The following is an 18,030-nucleotide window of genomic DNA, read 5'->3' as shown; positions in this document are numbered from 1 at the left end:
GAAATAAAAAACTGCGAATCGTTTTGCTCGTTTTTATATTCGTATCGAGCGATAATCAGAAAGAGGCGATTACTCTTTCTTCGTTGAAGAGATTCTTGTGTAAATGAAATAAACATACTATTCAGTCTTAATAAAGTATACTAATTGTTCTCTAATAGTTTGACTTGAATACATAAAGATACATAGTCTAGCAAGATGAATCGTGTGACTTCAAAGTTACATTTTACAGATACAGTAATGTCTCCCTAACTGACGCTCGGATTGTCCACAAAAATGGACAATTTAGAGAGAAGAGAGACGATTATTCGAGCCTTGCAGTTGTTGACAATTCGTGACTATAAAAATGAACCGCAGGGATCGAATAATCGTCTCTCTTCTCCCTAAATTGTCCATTTTTGTGGACAATCTGTGCGCCAATTAGAGAGACATTACTGTAACATTTTATGGAGAGTTAATATCCTCGATTGACTCGAATTCTTCACCGCATTGGCGAGAATTGGTAAATTATTTACGTTCACAGCGTTAAGTTTTCGTTATAGAATGATCTTTGAAAATCCAAGTTTTTTCTCCCGCTCGACCGAACCAGATCTTTCCGCATTTTCATCGCTAGCGCGAAACAGCGCTTGCAAATAAAACGTGCAAGTCGTCGCAATCGAGGGTAACAGAGAAATCCGAAGCAAATTTCACAAACCCTCGCTGGTCCACCTAGAATGAACAAAGTATTGGGTTGTCCTGAAAGTTCGTTCCGTTTCGTGATCAAATTCGAAAAATTCGAAAATCGAATGAATAATCATTTCAAAGTACAGTAATGTCTCTCTAATTGACGCTCGGATTGTCCACGAAAATGGACAATTTAGGGAGAAGGGAGACGATTATTCGATCCTTGCGGTTCGTTTTCATAGTTACGAATTGTCAACAACTATAAAAACGAGCTGTAATGCTCGAATAATCGTATCTCCTCTATAAATTGTCCATTTTTCTGCGCAATCTGTGCTTCAGTTAGGGAGACATTACTGTAGTCTGTACAATATGCGACGCGTGCTAAAGTCGAATTTAACCTTTAACCAATCACGTGTCATCCTTAAGTCTGTATTATCTATCAATTTTGCAATAGTTTTCGTGCTTTCGATGAAATTTGTGTCCGCTAGAACATCGACGTGATTCGAACCGGTAAGATCGAATTAACGAATGTATCGGTGCATAAGAACCAACAACGTCGTACAAACAAAAAGGGAACGAGTTTCCAGGCAACGCAATGTTTTTTGCGAACGCAGCAAATTCGGGTGCCGTTTCTCTATGAGCGTAGTTTCCTGGAACCCTCGATCGCGGGTCGAGACCCGCGGGAAGCTCCGTTTCCGGGCGTCGACACGGTGAAATCGCTGGGCGAGGTAAAAAAACAAAAAAGTCGATCGCGATAATTCGCGTTGCGTAAGCGGAGCCGCGGTTAAGCTCGGTTGAGTTTGAAAGCGCGTGTATTCGGTCGTCTATTTATACCGAAAGGTGCGTTTCGAAAGCCGCGTACGGCAACTAGTCCCCGGTAGAAAGCGAGAGACAGACACACACGCGGCGGCCCCGCGTCGACGCGCAGCACGACGTTAACTCGCAATTATCTCGACGCGGACAATTAATCACGTTGGTTCCGCCGGTCGGCGTGTACTGCACATAAGCCTGGATTCGACGGGAACGTACACCGCGCGGCCGATATGACTAATGAGTGATGCGCGAGAGTAACACGGGCTCTACAGGCGACACGGTCATTTTCAAGTATTAGCCATGCATGCGAGGGACACAGCCACCAACTATCCATTAATCAAATATACTTGTTTGCACCGTTCCATAAACGCTGGTTTATTAATATTAACGCGCATGCATATCTCACCGCCAAAAATCCTCTCGCAATTAATACGAGATCCAGCGCGCGGCGGCTCCGGCCTCGCGCGCGATCGATTAACATCCACCCGCCCAACAAACCCCATCACCCTCGGCGCATAGCTATAGGACTATGTGCGAGAGGGCAACGATCGGTGGGTTTCGACGATAGAGGTGCGTCTCGCGAACGCCACGAGCGTCGCAACGTAGCAATTTCTCACGGATCCAGTGCCAGAAGAAAAAAGTGGAAAGAAATGGATAGAAACGATTCTCTCATTCACCGTGTCTTCCTGTCTCTGTCTTTCTGTCTCTCTGTCAGTTTCCCATGCATCACTTCATCTCCCCTCCATGTTCGATCTCCGAAGCGTCCTCTGGATTCTCTCGAAGCGTTTCTCCCCGTCCACTTTTCTCGATTTTCCATTATACGCTGTCGAGCCTCTCTTCCATCCCACCCCCCAACCCCTACGATCTCTCTGTGACGCGCGTACCCGCACCGTCCCGGGCACCGAGCAGACCTCTCCCCAAAACTGATGGTCCGCAACCACTGTCAAAATTCTAATGTTCTACTTTTTTCTATTTTACAGATTGAGTCAAAGTACAAAATTGCATCCTCGAGTATTAATAACCTCTATCGCAAAAACACAAAGGGGTAAGTTTAGTAGAGTGTCATCTTTACTTGCATGCACCGCCCACGTAGTGCATGCCATAACGGTGACATTGCCTGACTTCTCTCTGGCTAGTTTGGTAGTCTGTCCCTCTCTCGCTCTGCGAACCACAAACACACGCCTCTCTCTCTCTCTCTTTCTCTCTTTCTCTCTCTCTCTCTCTTTCTCTCTCTTTCTTCGACCTCTGATCACTCATGTTTCAATTTTTCACCTTGGTGTCGCGATCGCTACGATCATCGCTACCCTTAACCGATTTCCTCGACAGTCCGCCATTTCTCCAGCATGGGCACTCTTTCGGTTCCATTGTCTTGTTACTAATCTACTAATTCTGCTATATTTCTTCTCCGTCTCTTCCTCTTCTTTTTCTTCTTTTTCTTTCTCGGTCACGAGCGGAATGTCTCCGAAAGGACTTTAACTTCGCGACCCCACGATCTACACTAATCGTATACGCGATTCGATATTAACAAAATCTGATGGAGTGAGACATTCTACTCGCGCGCGCACATTCTCAATTGCATGCCCCGTCCCTGTCGCACGACCCGCTTGCACTCTTTCCTGCACGTGTACTGCACCGTACCTTCCTCTCGGACGCATCACGCATCCAGTTCACCTGCGATTGTACGCGTGTTTCGTTGTTTGTTTTGCTCTTTGTGTTTTCACTTTCTGTACTAGGCCGGATAGAGAGATCTAGATCGATTCGGTAGCGTTACTGTACCGCACGATAGAGTCGACAGATTTGTGCCGCCATGTTGTCGCGGACCGGCGCCGCGAGTCATTCTGATACTAAGGATGTTCTAATTTTGGTGACTTTGACTTTTTGACGTTTATGAGCTATTAGGCTGTAACCTGTGACAGCGTGTTCGAAAACTCGAAATTTTACGTTCCTTGTTCCGTGTAAAAAGATCTTTCAGAGAAAATCTCGGCTGTTTTAAAAAACGAGCGTTCGCAATTGCTCCGCACGAGTATCTTCTTCCGATTAAAGTCGTTCGTGCAATCGTTTCAAACAGATCCTTTTCATTTCCGTGTCAATTTTTACGCGTGCGAATGGTAAACCGCGCTTTCGTAGTTTCGTCCGAAGTGTTTCTAGTCGAACCGAGGAAGGCTGACGTCGAACTGCTTCAGGTTACAACCCAATAAGCAAACGATTTGATCTGTCAGTGATAAATTATTCGAAAGCTCCAGAATTCACTACATGCGTTCCCCTTAACCTTTTCAAGCTGCACACAAACTGGTCTCTCCTTATTTACTCGTGTACACACGCTCGTCTAGTAGTGTACAGTGCAATTTAACCGGGCGACATGATCAATGACAGTGGACACTGAAGAAAGATTTCTCGAAAACCACCACTCTCATCGATCATAAAGCCTGTTCACACTTTGAACCGGTGATGACGTATGTACATACAAATACCACGAAAATATACCACTATAAAAGATGATACAAAAATAACACAGGACTCCTTCTTCCTTCACACTCTAACCGAAGAGCCTCTCTCACCGCGCATACAAGTCTGTCGACCTATCGAAGATCACAACAAACTCTGAACGCTTGAAATCTGTCCACGATCCCAGTTCCCTCGACACGAAAAAAACCACACACGACAGACTAATGTTATTCTCGAGCTCTCTGTTACGCCGACTTCGCACCAGCGGTTCCTCCGAGCCAAGCTCGACGACGAGCTTGCATGTAACTGTAAAAGCCAATCGTGAAACGAGGAACGTCCCGGCACCCGTCGGCTAACAGGACAAATTAGAAGTCGCTGCTGGTGCGAACCGGCTCTTACCGTCAAACTCAGCCCCAGAAAAGCTTCGAGCAGGGTAGCAACCGCCTGGAACCAGGGCCTACAGCACCACGGTCTAACCACCATTGTCCGCGTGTTTCAGAATTACAGCGAAAATTGACGACGACATGATCCGATATTACGTGGACGAGGACCTGTTCCTGCTGGAGGTCAGCCATTCCCGAGTGAACCCGGACCCGACCAACGAGCGCAACCCGAATCCCGGGTCGCCGGGTGACCCCGGCGATCCTGGCGACCCGCCGTCAGCCCCGGGCTACGACGTCACCCTGATCGAGCTACCTTCGTCCCCGGCTCACATAGCCCACTCACCTCTAACGAATTCGGCGCACGGGCACGCGCACGTTCACGATACCGGCAACACGTGAAAGAAACGCGGCGGGAGAGCACGCGCGCGCCAGCTATGTAACGCTAGCTCGCGCGTGTAACTCGGTGTAAATAAGTCTGAGAGGGACAGAGAGCAGCAACAGTCGGCGTGTTCGAAGAATCGCCGACACGGTGCAATGTGAACAGAGAGCTTTTCAGGGACCTGGATCGAGTGATCGCTCGTCAGTGCTCGGTTCCGAAGGAATCGCCGATCCTGAATCGTTTCGCTGAAACGGACCAAGAGCGACACGAACCGGAGGGCCAAGAAGAATCCGTACTGCTGACGAAGGAAGAGAAGAAGATGACGACGATGCGGAAGAAGAAGAAGAAGAAGAAGAAGAAGAAGAAGAAGAAGAAGAAGATGAAGAGACGGGATAAGCTGCTCTTCCGGGGCCTACCGAAGGGACTGATGTTACGGCTTAAAAAGTCAGATGATTGTTAGTTGATAGTGGTCGCCCGCGGGCCTGTACTTAGCTCGTCTTAGAGTCCGCGGACATGGGAGCCAATCCTTAAATAGATTGTTTGTTATTATTGTTCCCGAGAATATTGAACTCGAAATTTGTAAATTTTATCGCAGCTCGCACGTTCGCGAGACTACTACGACGACCTTATTACGCCATCCAAGGTGGCGGAGCTTGCGCTCTCCAGCCGAGGCGACACGTTATGTTCTATATTGTTTGTTTTCACTTGTGAACAATTTATATCGATGGTTGTTAGCTTAGGAAGAAAGAGAATGAAGAGAGGGAAAGAAGAGAGATAGAGAGAGAGAGAGAGAGAGAGAGAGAGAGACGGCGTCGTCGTTGACACGCGATGGCTATATTGTAAATCAATCAAAATTGATTTAAGGAACCCCACCCCACCCCCCAACCCCTCGCCCTTTACCACGTTACGCGTTAAGTAAACGTACAACGTGTAAAATTGTATATGAAGAGATCGCCGCTCTATTATTATTGTATCGTCGCTATAGAGTTTAAATTCTTGTTTACGCGTTCAGCATGGGAGTAAAAGCGTTTTTAGTTTGTGCCGTGACTCGCGCGCGCGCGCAGAACTGTTTTGTAGTAAGCGTTCTCTCGAATTCTATGCCGCCATTACGAGATAGACCGGTGCCATCGAGCATTATTCGTAGCGTTAACGCTCGCACACGTACACAAACACACACACACGCGCGCTCGCGCGCACGCGCATACACAGAGACACGTACATATTAGGTATACCAAGCAAAGCAAGTCCGCATACAGTGTCATATATATGTCGTCCTCAGGATTTCAGGAGCGATCGCTCCGAACCGTTCCGGACCCGTCCGCGGAATCTCCATTTCGAATTGTCCGCCTAATTTATACCACTGGCCGAGGACATCGCGCACTTGCCGTTAGTAGAGTAACTTCGCTATCATTCCACATCCTGTAGCGTCCCAGCATCCTTTGATATTATACAAAGACACCAAGTATTACTCTCAGATACGTAATTACCACGAACGAATAACGAAATTACGCAGGACCGTTCCGACGACCGGGCGCGAAACGCGAAAATCACCGACGGAAGTCGATCGTCGACGACTAGGTCTTTAGGTTTAGGTAGCTACGCCATATTGGTACCCGTAGTCGACCTTGAACGACGAACCCATCGCGGGTCAGTGCTTCCGCAAAATGTGAAATTTAATTTGTCCGTTCCCGTTAAGTCGCGCCGAGAGCTGAAGCTTTAGTAAACGTATTTGTTTAAATTATAAATTTCGAATATATATAAATATATATATACATATACATACATACCTTGTACATATATGTGGATAAAGTTCGTGACTTGGGCCCTTTGGGGACGAAACAGGAATGTTCGGAGTTTCATGTGTGTAAGGACGGTACTTGAAAATATTAAAGTTTGGTCAATTTAACCTTCGAAGTCGAATGGAAACTGTTTTATTCTTTTCGCCGAAGGCAGCCATCGAGAGCTCCAGAGGGTTCAAACTTTCAAAACGAGCTACGCGAGTCCCGGGTTTATCTTGATTATGGCAGAAACCGAATTGTCCGATGTCGCGGAAGTAACGGCGAGGTAGAAAAATGAGAGACCCTACTACGATCGTATTGTTTTGTTTCTCTCGTAAAACGAAGCAGGATTTAACGTGCCACACTAGCGAAAGCGAGCGATTTGCCACTCTCGTCGCGTAATTTTTTAATAAGTTACGCTCACATGCCCCCGCATACGTACACGTACATACATACACACGCGCGTAGAGACACAGAGACCATACACCATCCATCATCGATCATAAAGTACGGTAGTTAATCGCGTTTAGGATCGGACTAGAGAACATCACGATCACGACACTCGTTTTTATCTTTCACGACGCATGATTATATAGAAATAAAAATATATGGATCTATATGTTATGTATACATAAAACACGAACGCACGTCGCGCCGCGAATACACCGATATCAAAGCAAGGATCAAAATACGCTTGTAAAATGCATATTATGAGTACTATATTTTGTTACATCTATTGCAAGACAGCATATAGTTTGATATTATTAATATTATTGATTCTATTGATTAGATCTACGTAATTACGTATATATATATAATAGTTATTATTATTATTATTATTATTATTATTATTATTATTATTATTATTATTATTAATATTATTATTATTTTTATACAAGGGATGCGTGTCTTCGTGGTGCGAGAATGCGAGAGTAAGAGAGGACGAAGTGAGGAAGAAAGAATGACAGAATGAATGAAAAATAAAAGCGTGTCAGAGAGAGAGAGAGAGAGAGAGAGAGAGAGAGAGAGAGATAAATAGAGAGAGAGAGAGAGAGAGAGAATCGAAAAAGCGGAGAGATTGATTACAGTTTACGAAGATTGTTAGCGTTGCTCCATGACATTTTTTTCCGTAATTAATAGCCCTACCCCGCCCCGAAACGCCCAAATATTCGTCAGCCGCCATAGCAACGCGCAGAAAACTCGCGTTCGGCTCGCGAACAATTCTTATTGCTATCGTATTGAGCCCTTATTATCCTTACGTTTATTAATATTATTAATTAATGATACATTATGGCGGACAGCCGCGTTACGATCAAGAGAAAATCGGAGCTGCGCGACGACACCGGTGAACACTTACCGAACTCGACGGGAACGGGTTAGGCGAGAGAGAAACGAAGACGCTGTAACTCGTGTTCTTTCTCTTTCGTTCGTCGGATCGTTCGATCTCGTGTTACATAGATCGATGAACCGTCACCGAGAGTTCGCGTATCGCGATCCCAGAAAGGATCTTCCCGTGATCGTACCGCGACCGTCGACCGATATCGTACTTAAACGTGAACGACGATGCGGAACGTAGCCCACACAGGCTTCCTCGAACTTCACATTTCGTTGGGAATGCCGGCCGTATGTTAGCGGAGGTGCACTGTGCAAAACAGATTCAGAACACGGTGTACGATGTTTTGTTAGAGAAGCCATCGAGCCCGAGTAGATGTTGCGGAAAAAAAAAACAGATAAGTGATGTGAGAATACCGAATATATGTACCGTTTTCGCGTTGTCTTGCCATCGTGAGATTGTGCCAGAGGTGATATTATATTACGCTGTTTATTGCAAACAATAAATATTATATTAGTACGTTTTATAAATTGTTGTCTTGTTATTGTTATCAGCGGAGGGAGGAGTCTTCTCAAGCCTGTTCGATCCTCGCGAGAGTCCGTAGTTGTAGGAAGTCCTCCGAGACTCTGAATCCTTGTGTATTCGAGATCTTTGAATTTCTCTGAGATCTTTGAACCTCCATGATCTTTGGTATCTAGGACCTTTAACTCCGGGATCTCTGTTCTCATTTGAATTCCTGATACTTTCGTATCGAAGGTATATTCCTTGAAATTCGAAGGATTATTCCTTCGGTATCTCTAGAATCTATAGAATTCTTGAAATCCCTAAGATATTTTCACCTCCGAGATCATTAGATCTCCATGAACCTACGTGATCCTAGATATCCCAAAGATTTTCATGAATTTTTAGGATTAAGATTTCTGTATGTTTTGGAACCTCTGAGATCTTTACGTTTCTTGAGTTATACTTCAAATCCTTGAGACCTTCGTGTCCCCTTACAATCCTCTAAGTTTCTATTATTAAGTTTCTATCAGTTATCTCCATGTCTTTGGAATCTTTCTCCGAGATCTCGGAACCTCCATGATCTTTGGTATCTAGGACCTTTAACTCCAGAATTTCTGCTTTCATTTGAATTCCTGATACTTTCATATCGAAGGTATATTCCTTGAAATTCGAAGGATTATTCCTTCGGTATCTCTAGAATCTATAGAATTCTTGAAATCCCTAAGATATTTTCACCTCCGAGATCATTAGATCTCCATGAACCTACGTGATCCTAGATATCCCAAAGATTTCCATGAATTTTTAGGATTAAGATTTCTGTATGTTTTGGAACTTCTGAGATCTTTACGTTTCTTGAGTTATACTTCAAATCCTTGAGACCTTCGTGTCCCCTTACAATCCTCTAAGTTTCTATTATTAAGTTTCTATCAGTTATATCTCCATGTCTTTGGAATCTTTCTCTGAAATCTTTGAACCTCCATGATCTTTGGTATCTGGGACCTTTAACTCCAGAATTTCTGCTTTCATTTGAATTCCTGATACTTTCGTATCGAAGGTATATTCCTTGAAATTCGAAGGATTATTCCTTCGGTATCTCTAGAATCTATAGAATTCTTGAAATCCCTAAGATATTTTGACCTCCGAGATCATTAGATCTCCGTGGACCTACATGATCCTAGATATCCCAAAGATTTCCATGAACTTTTAGGATTAAGATTTCTTTATGTTTTGGAACCTCCAACATCTTTACGTTTCTTGAGTTATACTTCAAATCCCTTTGGAGATCTCTGTGTCTCCTTAGAATCCTTTAAGTTTCTATTATCTTTTATCGATTATCTCCAATACTTCTGTTAACCTTAGGATCCAATATCATCGCATCCAATATCCCAAAAATGCTTGGAATCCCATCATTCTCTGAGATCTCAGCATCTTTCGGTCACCCGAACATCCTGAGAATCCTTGAAATCCCTGAAATCCTTGGGACGCCTAAGAGCCCCGATATTCTCGAGGACGTCGAACCATCAAAAGAATCCACTAAATTCCACGAATTCTTCTATATTCTTCTATATCCCTCGAATTCTTCTAATATCTAAAAAAAAAACTGAATCATTCTTGGAACCGGCAAGATCGTATAAACACGTCTATGATCTAGAAACGAGGTCTTCTCAGAAACATTCCGAGCTCCGGAAAAGGGAGAAAATCCTACGAGCAATTATTTGAAATTCTACAAGTCTAACACACGACCGGAGCCTCGTCCCACGAATTCTATCAGCATTCCGAACCGTTTGAAACTCGATCCGCAACATGTAATAGTAATAATGACGCGATCTTTACAAGTAATCCCGACTCATTTCTTTCTGCGGCGACGAAAGGATACCGAGGACGAGGATCGAAAGGAAACCTGTTCCAATAAAGAATCCAATAAAAGGATTCCGTTCGTATACGGTACGAAAGGAAGACGAAATAAGTCGGCTCGAAAAAGACCGCGAGCGCGGCGGTAAAAATCGGTTGGATCGGAGACTCCGGAACGGTCCAGGCTTCGACGGCGACGACCGCGGCACGTAGAAATCGGACACCGCCTGAATTAATTAAAACAACAAAAAATGGAGATTGTTACAAGAGAGATTACAATCGAATCTAGGAAACGGATATTTATGCCCGAACATTGTGCGCGTGGAACGTCCGAGGAGCGAATTTTATGCCGTGGTTCCCGAAGACGATCGATAACGTCGCCGCCGTTTTGCAATCAAGCCCGGAGGTCGTGTTGCCCGGCCTAATCGAAGATATTGTATGCACGAGTACTACAACGATCGCCGCGTGAATACACGACCTTGTAGGGGGCCACTGGCCCTGAGTTGAGTTATCCGTACACGGTGCGCCTTCGACCGGCTACGTGAATTCCTTAATGGTCAATAAATCGCCAAGGGTGGTTCTTATGTAACCATTACTGTGATTACACCACGTGACTATCCTATTCGAATCAATCACCTTCGAAAATCTTGCACAGCTTCGATCGCAATAATCGCATAATTCGTACGCACAGATTTGTTACGCGCTTGCAGCATCCACGATTGCCTGAACATCGACGTGTTGCGACATTTTAAACAATTCTGAGGAGCTTCTAAAATATGCATGTTTCGCAGAATCTTTCTTCTTTCTATCGTGAAGGGACCAATTTTTTGAAAAACCGTTTTTTGGACAATTCTTCCCGGTTCGTGAATGAAAATTTGAAGATTTCGTGTCCTGTGGAATGATTGAACTTTCGATAGCTTTCGAGATATGTGCTTAATTGTTTGCAACTGCTCGTTGCTCTTGTCCTAAATCATTCAATAAAATTTAACAGAGTAGTTAGCAGGATCAGCCAATTTTCGCATGACGCCGATTTCTGTAAGCTAGACAACGGAAACAATGATATTTTGCACACAAACATCTATAATTTTGAATAATTTCAGTAATAGACTCTGATCTGCAGTAGATTCTTTACAACAGTCACGTATTTCTAATCTTTGAGAAACCTTTTCGTTTTGAACGCTACATGTATTTAGCATTTGGATTTCTTCCCGTGAAAATGGAGAGGCGCCGATGACAGGCTGTTATGCAGTAAATTCTCCCTAATTGACTCTCAGATTATGCACAGAAATGGACAATTAGGGAAGAGGAGATACGGTTATTCGAGCCTTTTGCGGCTCGTTTTTATAATTACCAATTGTGAACAACGATAAAAACGAGCTGCAAGATTTCCTAAATTGTCCATTTTTGTTCACAAACTGAAGAAAAATTAGAGTGAATTTACTGTATTATCAATCTTACAAAATCTAATACTTGATCCTACTTTCAAATGTGCTTCTCTCTGCACAATTAATTACTCTGATTTACACTCTCTCTTGCTTGCCCTCCTGATTACAGTAAATACTCCCTAATTTTCCTTCGACTTGTAAAGAAAAATGCACAGACGACTCATTTTTACAGTTGCCGATTGTCAAGGTTATGTCAAATGTGCTTCTCTGCACAATTAATTACTCTGATTTACACTCTCTCTTGCTTGACCTCTCTATCTGATTACGGTAAATTCTCCCTAATTTTCCTTCGACTTGTAAAGAAAAATGCACTGACGACTCATTTTTACATTAGTTGCCGATTGTCAACAACTATCGAAACGAGACGCAAGGCTCGAATAATCGTGTCTCCTCTTCCCAAATTGTCCATGTTTGCTGAGCGTCAATTAGGGAGAAATTACCGTATTTCCAATCTTCGAGAAGCTTTTTCGTTTTCGAAGGCACTAGTACTTGGACTTATTCCCGAGAAAGTGGTTGGCACCCTAGGAAATTTAACCCTTTGCACTCGAGTGGTGACTCTGTGACACCACTAAAATTGTTATATCATATTCCAAGGCAATTTTCATATTAACAAGGTTTACATTTAAGAAATTGTTAAAAGTGTAACTGTTGTATAAGTCACCACAAGACTCAATTTCATGTGCACTTTGCATTTTCTTTTCCTTTTTTTGCACTTTCAAAATGCACTTTGTCATATAAAATGGAAACACTATAAGTCAGAAAAATTATTTTAGGTTTACTGTTAAAATAGCTTCGAGTGCAAAGGGTTAAGATACGAGGGAATCATAAGTTGTTTTTATTTTTTATTCGAGTATCGCCGTCCACTATCGCGACACAGCTTCTTTCCCCAGCGATTCCGTCTCATTACTGCATCCCTAAATTTAATCTTCGCCGGTCCGACAAGATATGCGCCGCATTCTGTTTGCAAACTTGTCCGCGGGGCATCGACGCCGCTCGGGTAGGCGCCGTGGGTTGTGGGACGCAGTTTGTTTCAGGGCCCAAGTACTTTGGCACTGTTTACGAGCACATAATAAAAAGCAACCCCGACGCAACCGGTTTCCGAGGTGGGGGGCGCCTCGGTGATCGAACGGTGGCGTTAACCGCGCGAAAACGCGCGGACAAATTTTGCCCCGCGATATAAGAATACCGTGCATCGAATTAAAAAAAAAAAAAAAAGGAACGCGAGGTACTATCCGAAGAACGGGTCGTCGAACTTCCTCCGCCTTGTGCAAACATTGGGTAACCGAAACAAGGATCAAAAATTCCAGGCCGGGAGGAAGACGAAGAAGAAGACGAAGAGGGAGATGAAGCGGCAGCAAAAAAAAGAAGAATCCTGTTCGATGGTCGCGGGCTCGAGGACGCGCGTGAATGCCTTGTCGGCCATAAATCTCTCCGCGCGTATTTAAAGCGCGTTCAAGACGAGGAAAGTCCGAATTAGAACGGGCCCGTGGACCGTAATGGCGGCGACGAAGAAAAAAGGATCGCGCGGATCGAGATAGAATTCCAGTGCCACAACTTTCCCGGCTAACATCGCTTCGCAATTAAGCACGAAGATAATAGAGGATCGTGAATCCAACGGCACACCATTGAGATTTCGCCACCGAAGCCAAAGTGCGAGACGCGAGCTCCACGGATCTTCTGCGAAACTGGAGATCGACAGCCCCGAACGACTCGGGGTATTTTCGAAAAGGGGCCGGTTTGGCCACTAGTGGCACGGTCTCTTTGTCGATTATCTGTGTTCCGGTGCTTCTACGGGTTTCGAACCTCGAATTCTAAGATTAGAAAAAGGAGAGAATCTAAATGAGAAACCTTCAGAATAATTAATGGACTGGATTAAATTGGAAAGAAACGTTTACAATGTAATTTATTAAATGAATCGTCGCAAACGGATATTACGTAAAAATCTGACGTATTTTTCAAATAGTTCGAATTAGTGGAAAATCGTGTAACGATATTCCGGAATTGTTTTGTCGTCGTTTGCACAAAATTCGCAGCCTAGTTATTCTGATTTTTACAGACCAACTAATGAAGCTGTGAATTTATACGAAAACCTGCAATATATAAAAGAATAATAAAGAATATACACGCATTGATGCAGTGAGTTCGAAAGCGAAAATCGCGAAGCTTCTAAATAAGTTTAACCGTAGCCCCAGAATGCAGTTTTCTCGTTTTTATCGAGTCCGTTTGCGTTTACGTTTCTTTATGTTCGACACATTTTATTGTAACAAGGTCTAATTAGCCGAGCCCGGACCCTTCGCCATTTTAATACTCCTATTCCTGCCCTATGCCATATCTTATCGATGTACTTTTCCTACGTCCATTTATATATTCCAAAGTTCCATGCACGTCGCCGCGTTTCACGAAAAGGAATTCACTGAAATTTTGACTGCCGTGTGTTACGAATATTTTAAGAAAAATATGATCGACCGAAGTTATTCGAATAAAACGTCAGCTGCGAGCCATAAAAATACTTGAAGATGCTAATTGGTATCGTGGATTCTCCGACGAAGATTATTAACGACCCGCCAATAGTGAGCGCTGAAAGAGCAATGAAAAGGATGAAGCTAAAACCGTGTTTACCGGTTTCGCCCTTTCAGGATCAGTTCAATGAACCATTAACCGCAAAGTTTGTTCTCGTCTCGAGACCCGAGACCACATTTTATACGTGGTCTTTGTTTCGAGTAAAAAAACAATTATAATATTTAAGCAAACCGAACAGAATAGAACCAAAACAATGCAAAATATTTTTTCTATGCAATGCATTAAGTTAACATAGTAACCGACGTAAAGATAAAGCTAAAAGTAGTAACTCACCGTTCGATGGTCAGACATGGCTGACTACGACCATAATCTACTTCAGCGCGTTGGACGGTCCGGCAAGTGATTCGAATGACTTATGACCCAAACGCGCAAGAGGAGACCATCAATTCTTATATGCTGAAACAAACACATATGACACTGTATACTTTATTTTCCTTGCTGTATGTAAAAACAGCTGTTTTACATTAGTTCATAAAAGTAACAATAATATTTATTTTAATTAAAATATTTTATTTTATGTAATATTTGCCGCAAGTAAAATATTATTAATTATATATAATATTATATAATAATATTATAAATAATATATATAATAATAATATAATATATTATATATATGTATATAAAATTATATATTATTATATTATATATATATAATAATATTATAAATAATATTTTTTATATATATAATATTATTATATAATATTATATAATATATAATTATATATTATATAATAATATATATTATATATTATTATATAATATTATTATATTGAATAAATAACTCATAAGTGGATCTTTCGTATCTGAATAAATGTAAATTAAAAAATTTAGTGACCCGTCATTTAGTCGGGCTAACAATACACCGAATTTGAACATGAATCAACAGCGCTTTCTTTCGAACTTCTTGCAACTAATTTGATTTCATATTGATCTCATATTGGATCATATTGATTTCAAAACAAAACGCTATAGGCTTACCAAATACATCAGACATCGATGTCGGAACGATTTCTGTGATACTAGGCATAGCAGACATTTCTCCTCTTCCACTCGTCAGCCTCCCTTCGACGAAAATTGTAATATAACAGTGGGGACATGATCCTGCGTCGAAAAAGAGCGGCCAACACGCGAACGGGCACGAAGCCGCATAAAGGAAGAGACCGCGGACAAAAAAGAAGCTCTACAGAGAACGTATTATTTTCCTCGGCAAACAGAAATTCCAATAAGCTGTTGGCGCCCATCGGCGACCACGAGCACGGATCGCCGGGCCCCGCGTGAAAATAGAAACAAATAGGTGGGAACCGTGCTGCCCATACGATCCGTGGCCGCTCGAAGAAATTCCATTCATCGTGCCAGAAGGAAATGCACGCGGTATCGCTTGGCATTCGTGACGGTGCACGAGAATCACACGGCCGAGTAAGTTCACGGCCAACGTCCTTTACGTGCAGCCTTCCCTCGGCCTCTTCAAGGCCAACTCGTGGATTGTGCTCTCTATGCAAATGCCATTCGAAACCGGCATTCATATGCCCGGCCGAGGAACATCGGACGGCGGCAAATCAAAATCGATCCGGTTCCGTCACTGTGCGCCTTGCATAATCACCAACAGAGAGACAGAAACAGAGAGAGAAAGATAAGAGAGCCAACGAGAGAGACACAGAGAGAGAGAGAGAGAGAGAGAGATCCCCTCGTCCACCATTTTCGACCCCGAGCGAAATTACAGATTCCTGATACTTATCGGATAACAGGTCCGCATTACCCGTTACCGAACTGGGCAAATTGGACACGGATCTTCGGATCGAATGACAAATCGGGCCGCTTTGACTATATTCTTCTACAGCTCGGAGAGGAAGAGAGGAAGAGAGAGAGAGAGAGAGAGAGAGAGAGAGAGGAGGGAAAGGCTGAAATCAGAACTGTGTTTTCGATGACCGGTGTGGACCCGTTACCGGATCGTTTGACCATTCTTCTCGATCGACCGAACACGATCCGCGAAACGGTAAATGGAAATCGAGGCGATTTTTTGCGTTAGACGTTCTTATATCGACAATTTATTTCGCTGCTGTCTGCTTCTTCTAGGCGACGCGAACACGTCATAAGCGTCCGATCATAACTTCTTCGAAAAATATACCGGACGAAATGGTGCCGATCGTTTGCGCCAGTTAACGGTGGATGATAGAAATGGTATCTAATATTTTCGCGCGCGTTCACTGTCGCAGAAATCTAGTGACCAAAGCTGGACAGATTTCGAACTGAGACGAGGAATTAAATTTGTTTATGAAGTACGGTAGAACCTCGTTTATCAGATTATTTTTATTATTATTTATTTATGTTTATTATTATTATTTATCAATTGTATGAACTACTTGAGGCCGGAACTCTGCTATTTGAACTACCAAGCGAATCTCTGTTATCTATACTGTTCACATGCACTGTACTAATACATGTTTTACTCTTATGCACATGTGATGATTATGTGCTTATTTTTACTCTTTATTACTCTTATGCGCTCTTATGAACTTGTACGGAACACAAGATACGAACAATCCGACCACTGTTTACTTTCTATTATCCAAACGATACGACTCTTAACCCCCTGACATACTATTTTCTTCGCAAGTTACTGCGATTAGAAATGTTTCGGTTGCAATAATTTCTTAGATGGGAAAGGAAATTGATGCTAAATTTACTTGAATGCTTGATTTCAAGAGATCAGAATTTTATTCCAATTTTAAAGGACCGAAGAACATCTCTATTCAATAAGTTAGTACTAGAAATTTTCATGACGAGTCGAACTCGTCAAGGTATGGCAAGGGGTTAAGGATAGCAATGGATCTCGATTAACTGAACGTAAGAGGTGAAACAAAAATGCGGTAGTACCGCAAGCGAAACTCTATTATCTGAACTGCCTTGTCCCGCGAGCTATTCACATAAACGAGATACGGTAATCAGTCAGATACAGTCTCTCTAACTGACGTTCAGATTGAGCACAAAAATGGACAATTTGGGAAGAGGAGATACGATTATTCGAGTCTTGCGGTTCGTTTTCATAGTTACCGATTGTCAACAACTGTAAAAAAAAAACGAGCTACAAGGCTCGAATAATCGTATCTCCTCTTCCCAAATTGTCCATTCTTTTGCACAATTCATGCGACAATTAGGGAGACATTACTACTAGTAGAAAATATTTATACTGTACTACTGTAGAAAATATCTTGCGATAAAAATAGGACAGAAATGTCATTAATGTGTAGGGAAAAAACGAGTAGACCGATCGGACAGATCAGAGATTAAAACCCGGATCTTTCGTTTGCCGGCGACTGCTTTTAACCGATTAAGCCATCTCGGCTGATCGACGACTAATTCCCTCCTAGTCCTTATAACGTAAACACGTCGGGAATACCGATTCCTACAAATGTTTGCTGCTACACGTGCGTATCCCTACATTCTAAACGTAAAAATTCCATGTTACGTAAAACGATCCGTCGTCTAATAATGATAGGGAAAGCTCTTGATCGATAGAGGTGCTTAAGGAAAAGGGCAAACTGCAAACACAGTATATTGCAAAGCGGAAAACACTGAACGCAGGTTCGAGGAAGCGTTCAATCATCCCCAGACACTAAGGAAAGTTTCTAAGAAACTCTATCATCAAGGCCGATCCCAACCTGTTCCGATACCTTGCCATCCCGCTTAATCTTTCGTGACTTTCATGCTAAAGGGGCACGCGCGTCCATCGTTCGAGCAGTGTTTTTCCCCATGTTGTCGTCCGAAACACTTTCTGCTATAGATAGCACCGTAGCAGGAGGCGATTGCAGAACTACGGCAAAATCGTAAAGTGCTTAATAGCGCGGCGTTTCACACG

The 18,030-nt window shown here is 42.8% G+C and overlaps 1 protein-coding gene and 1 long non-coding RNA gene across 4 annotated transcripts in view; one reads left to right on the top strand and one right to left on the bottom strand.

The window, feature by feature from the left end:
• Positions 1-8,321, top strand: part of grh (grainy head) — a 242,857-nt gene extending 234,536 nt beyond the window's left edge. For 2 of the 3 annotated variants that reach the window (XM_033483077.2, XM_033483079.2), the window contains exons 14-15: positions 2,454-2,518; positions 4,418-8,321. In XM_033483077.2, coding sequence (XP_033338968.2) covers positions 2,454-2,518; positions 4,418-4,700 — 348 coding nt within the window. In that variant the 3' untranslated portion in view covers positions 4,701-8,321. The remainder of the gene's footprint in view (positions 1-2,453; positions 2,519-4,417) is intronic. The other variant, XM_033483081.2, reaches the window with a different exon arrangement.
• On the bottom strand, positions 8,280-17,177 carry LOC143259965 (uncharacterized). The gene is made up of 3 exons (XR_013034018.1): positions 15,153-17,177; positions 14,445-14,567; positions 8,280-9,883 (listed from the first exon to the last, which is right to left on the bottom strand). It is a non-coding gene; the product is annotated as an uncharacterized LOC143259965 (long non-coding RNA).
• Positions 17,178-18,030: the final 853 nt, after the last annotated feature.

Source organism: Megalopta genalis, chromosome 8, assembly GCF_051020955.1.
Source record: "Megalopta genalis isolate 19385.01 chromosome 8, iyMegGena1_principal, whole genome shotgun sequence".
NCBI lineage: Eukaryota > Metazoa > Arthropoda > Insecta > Hymenoptera > Halictidae > Megalopta > Megalopta genalis.
This window is presented reverse-complemented; position numbering and strand designations above follow the sequence as displayed.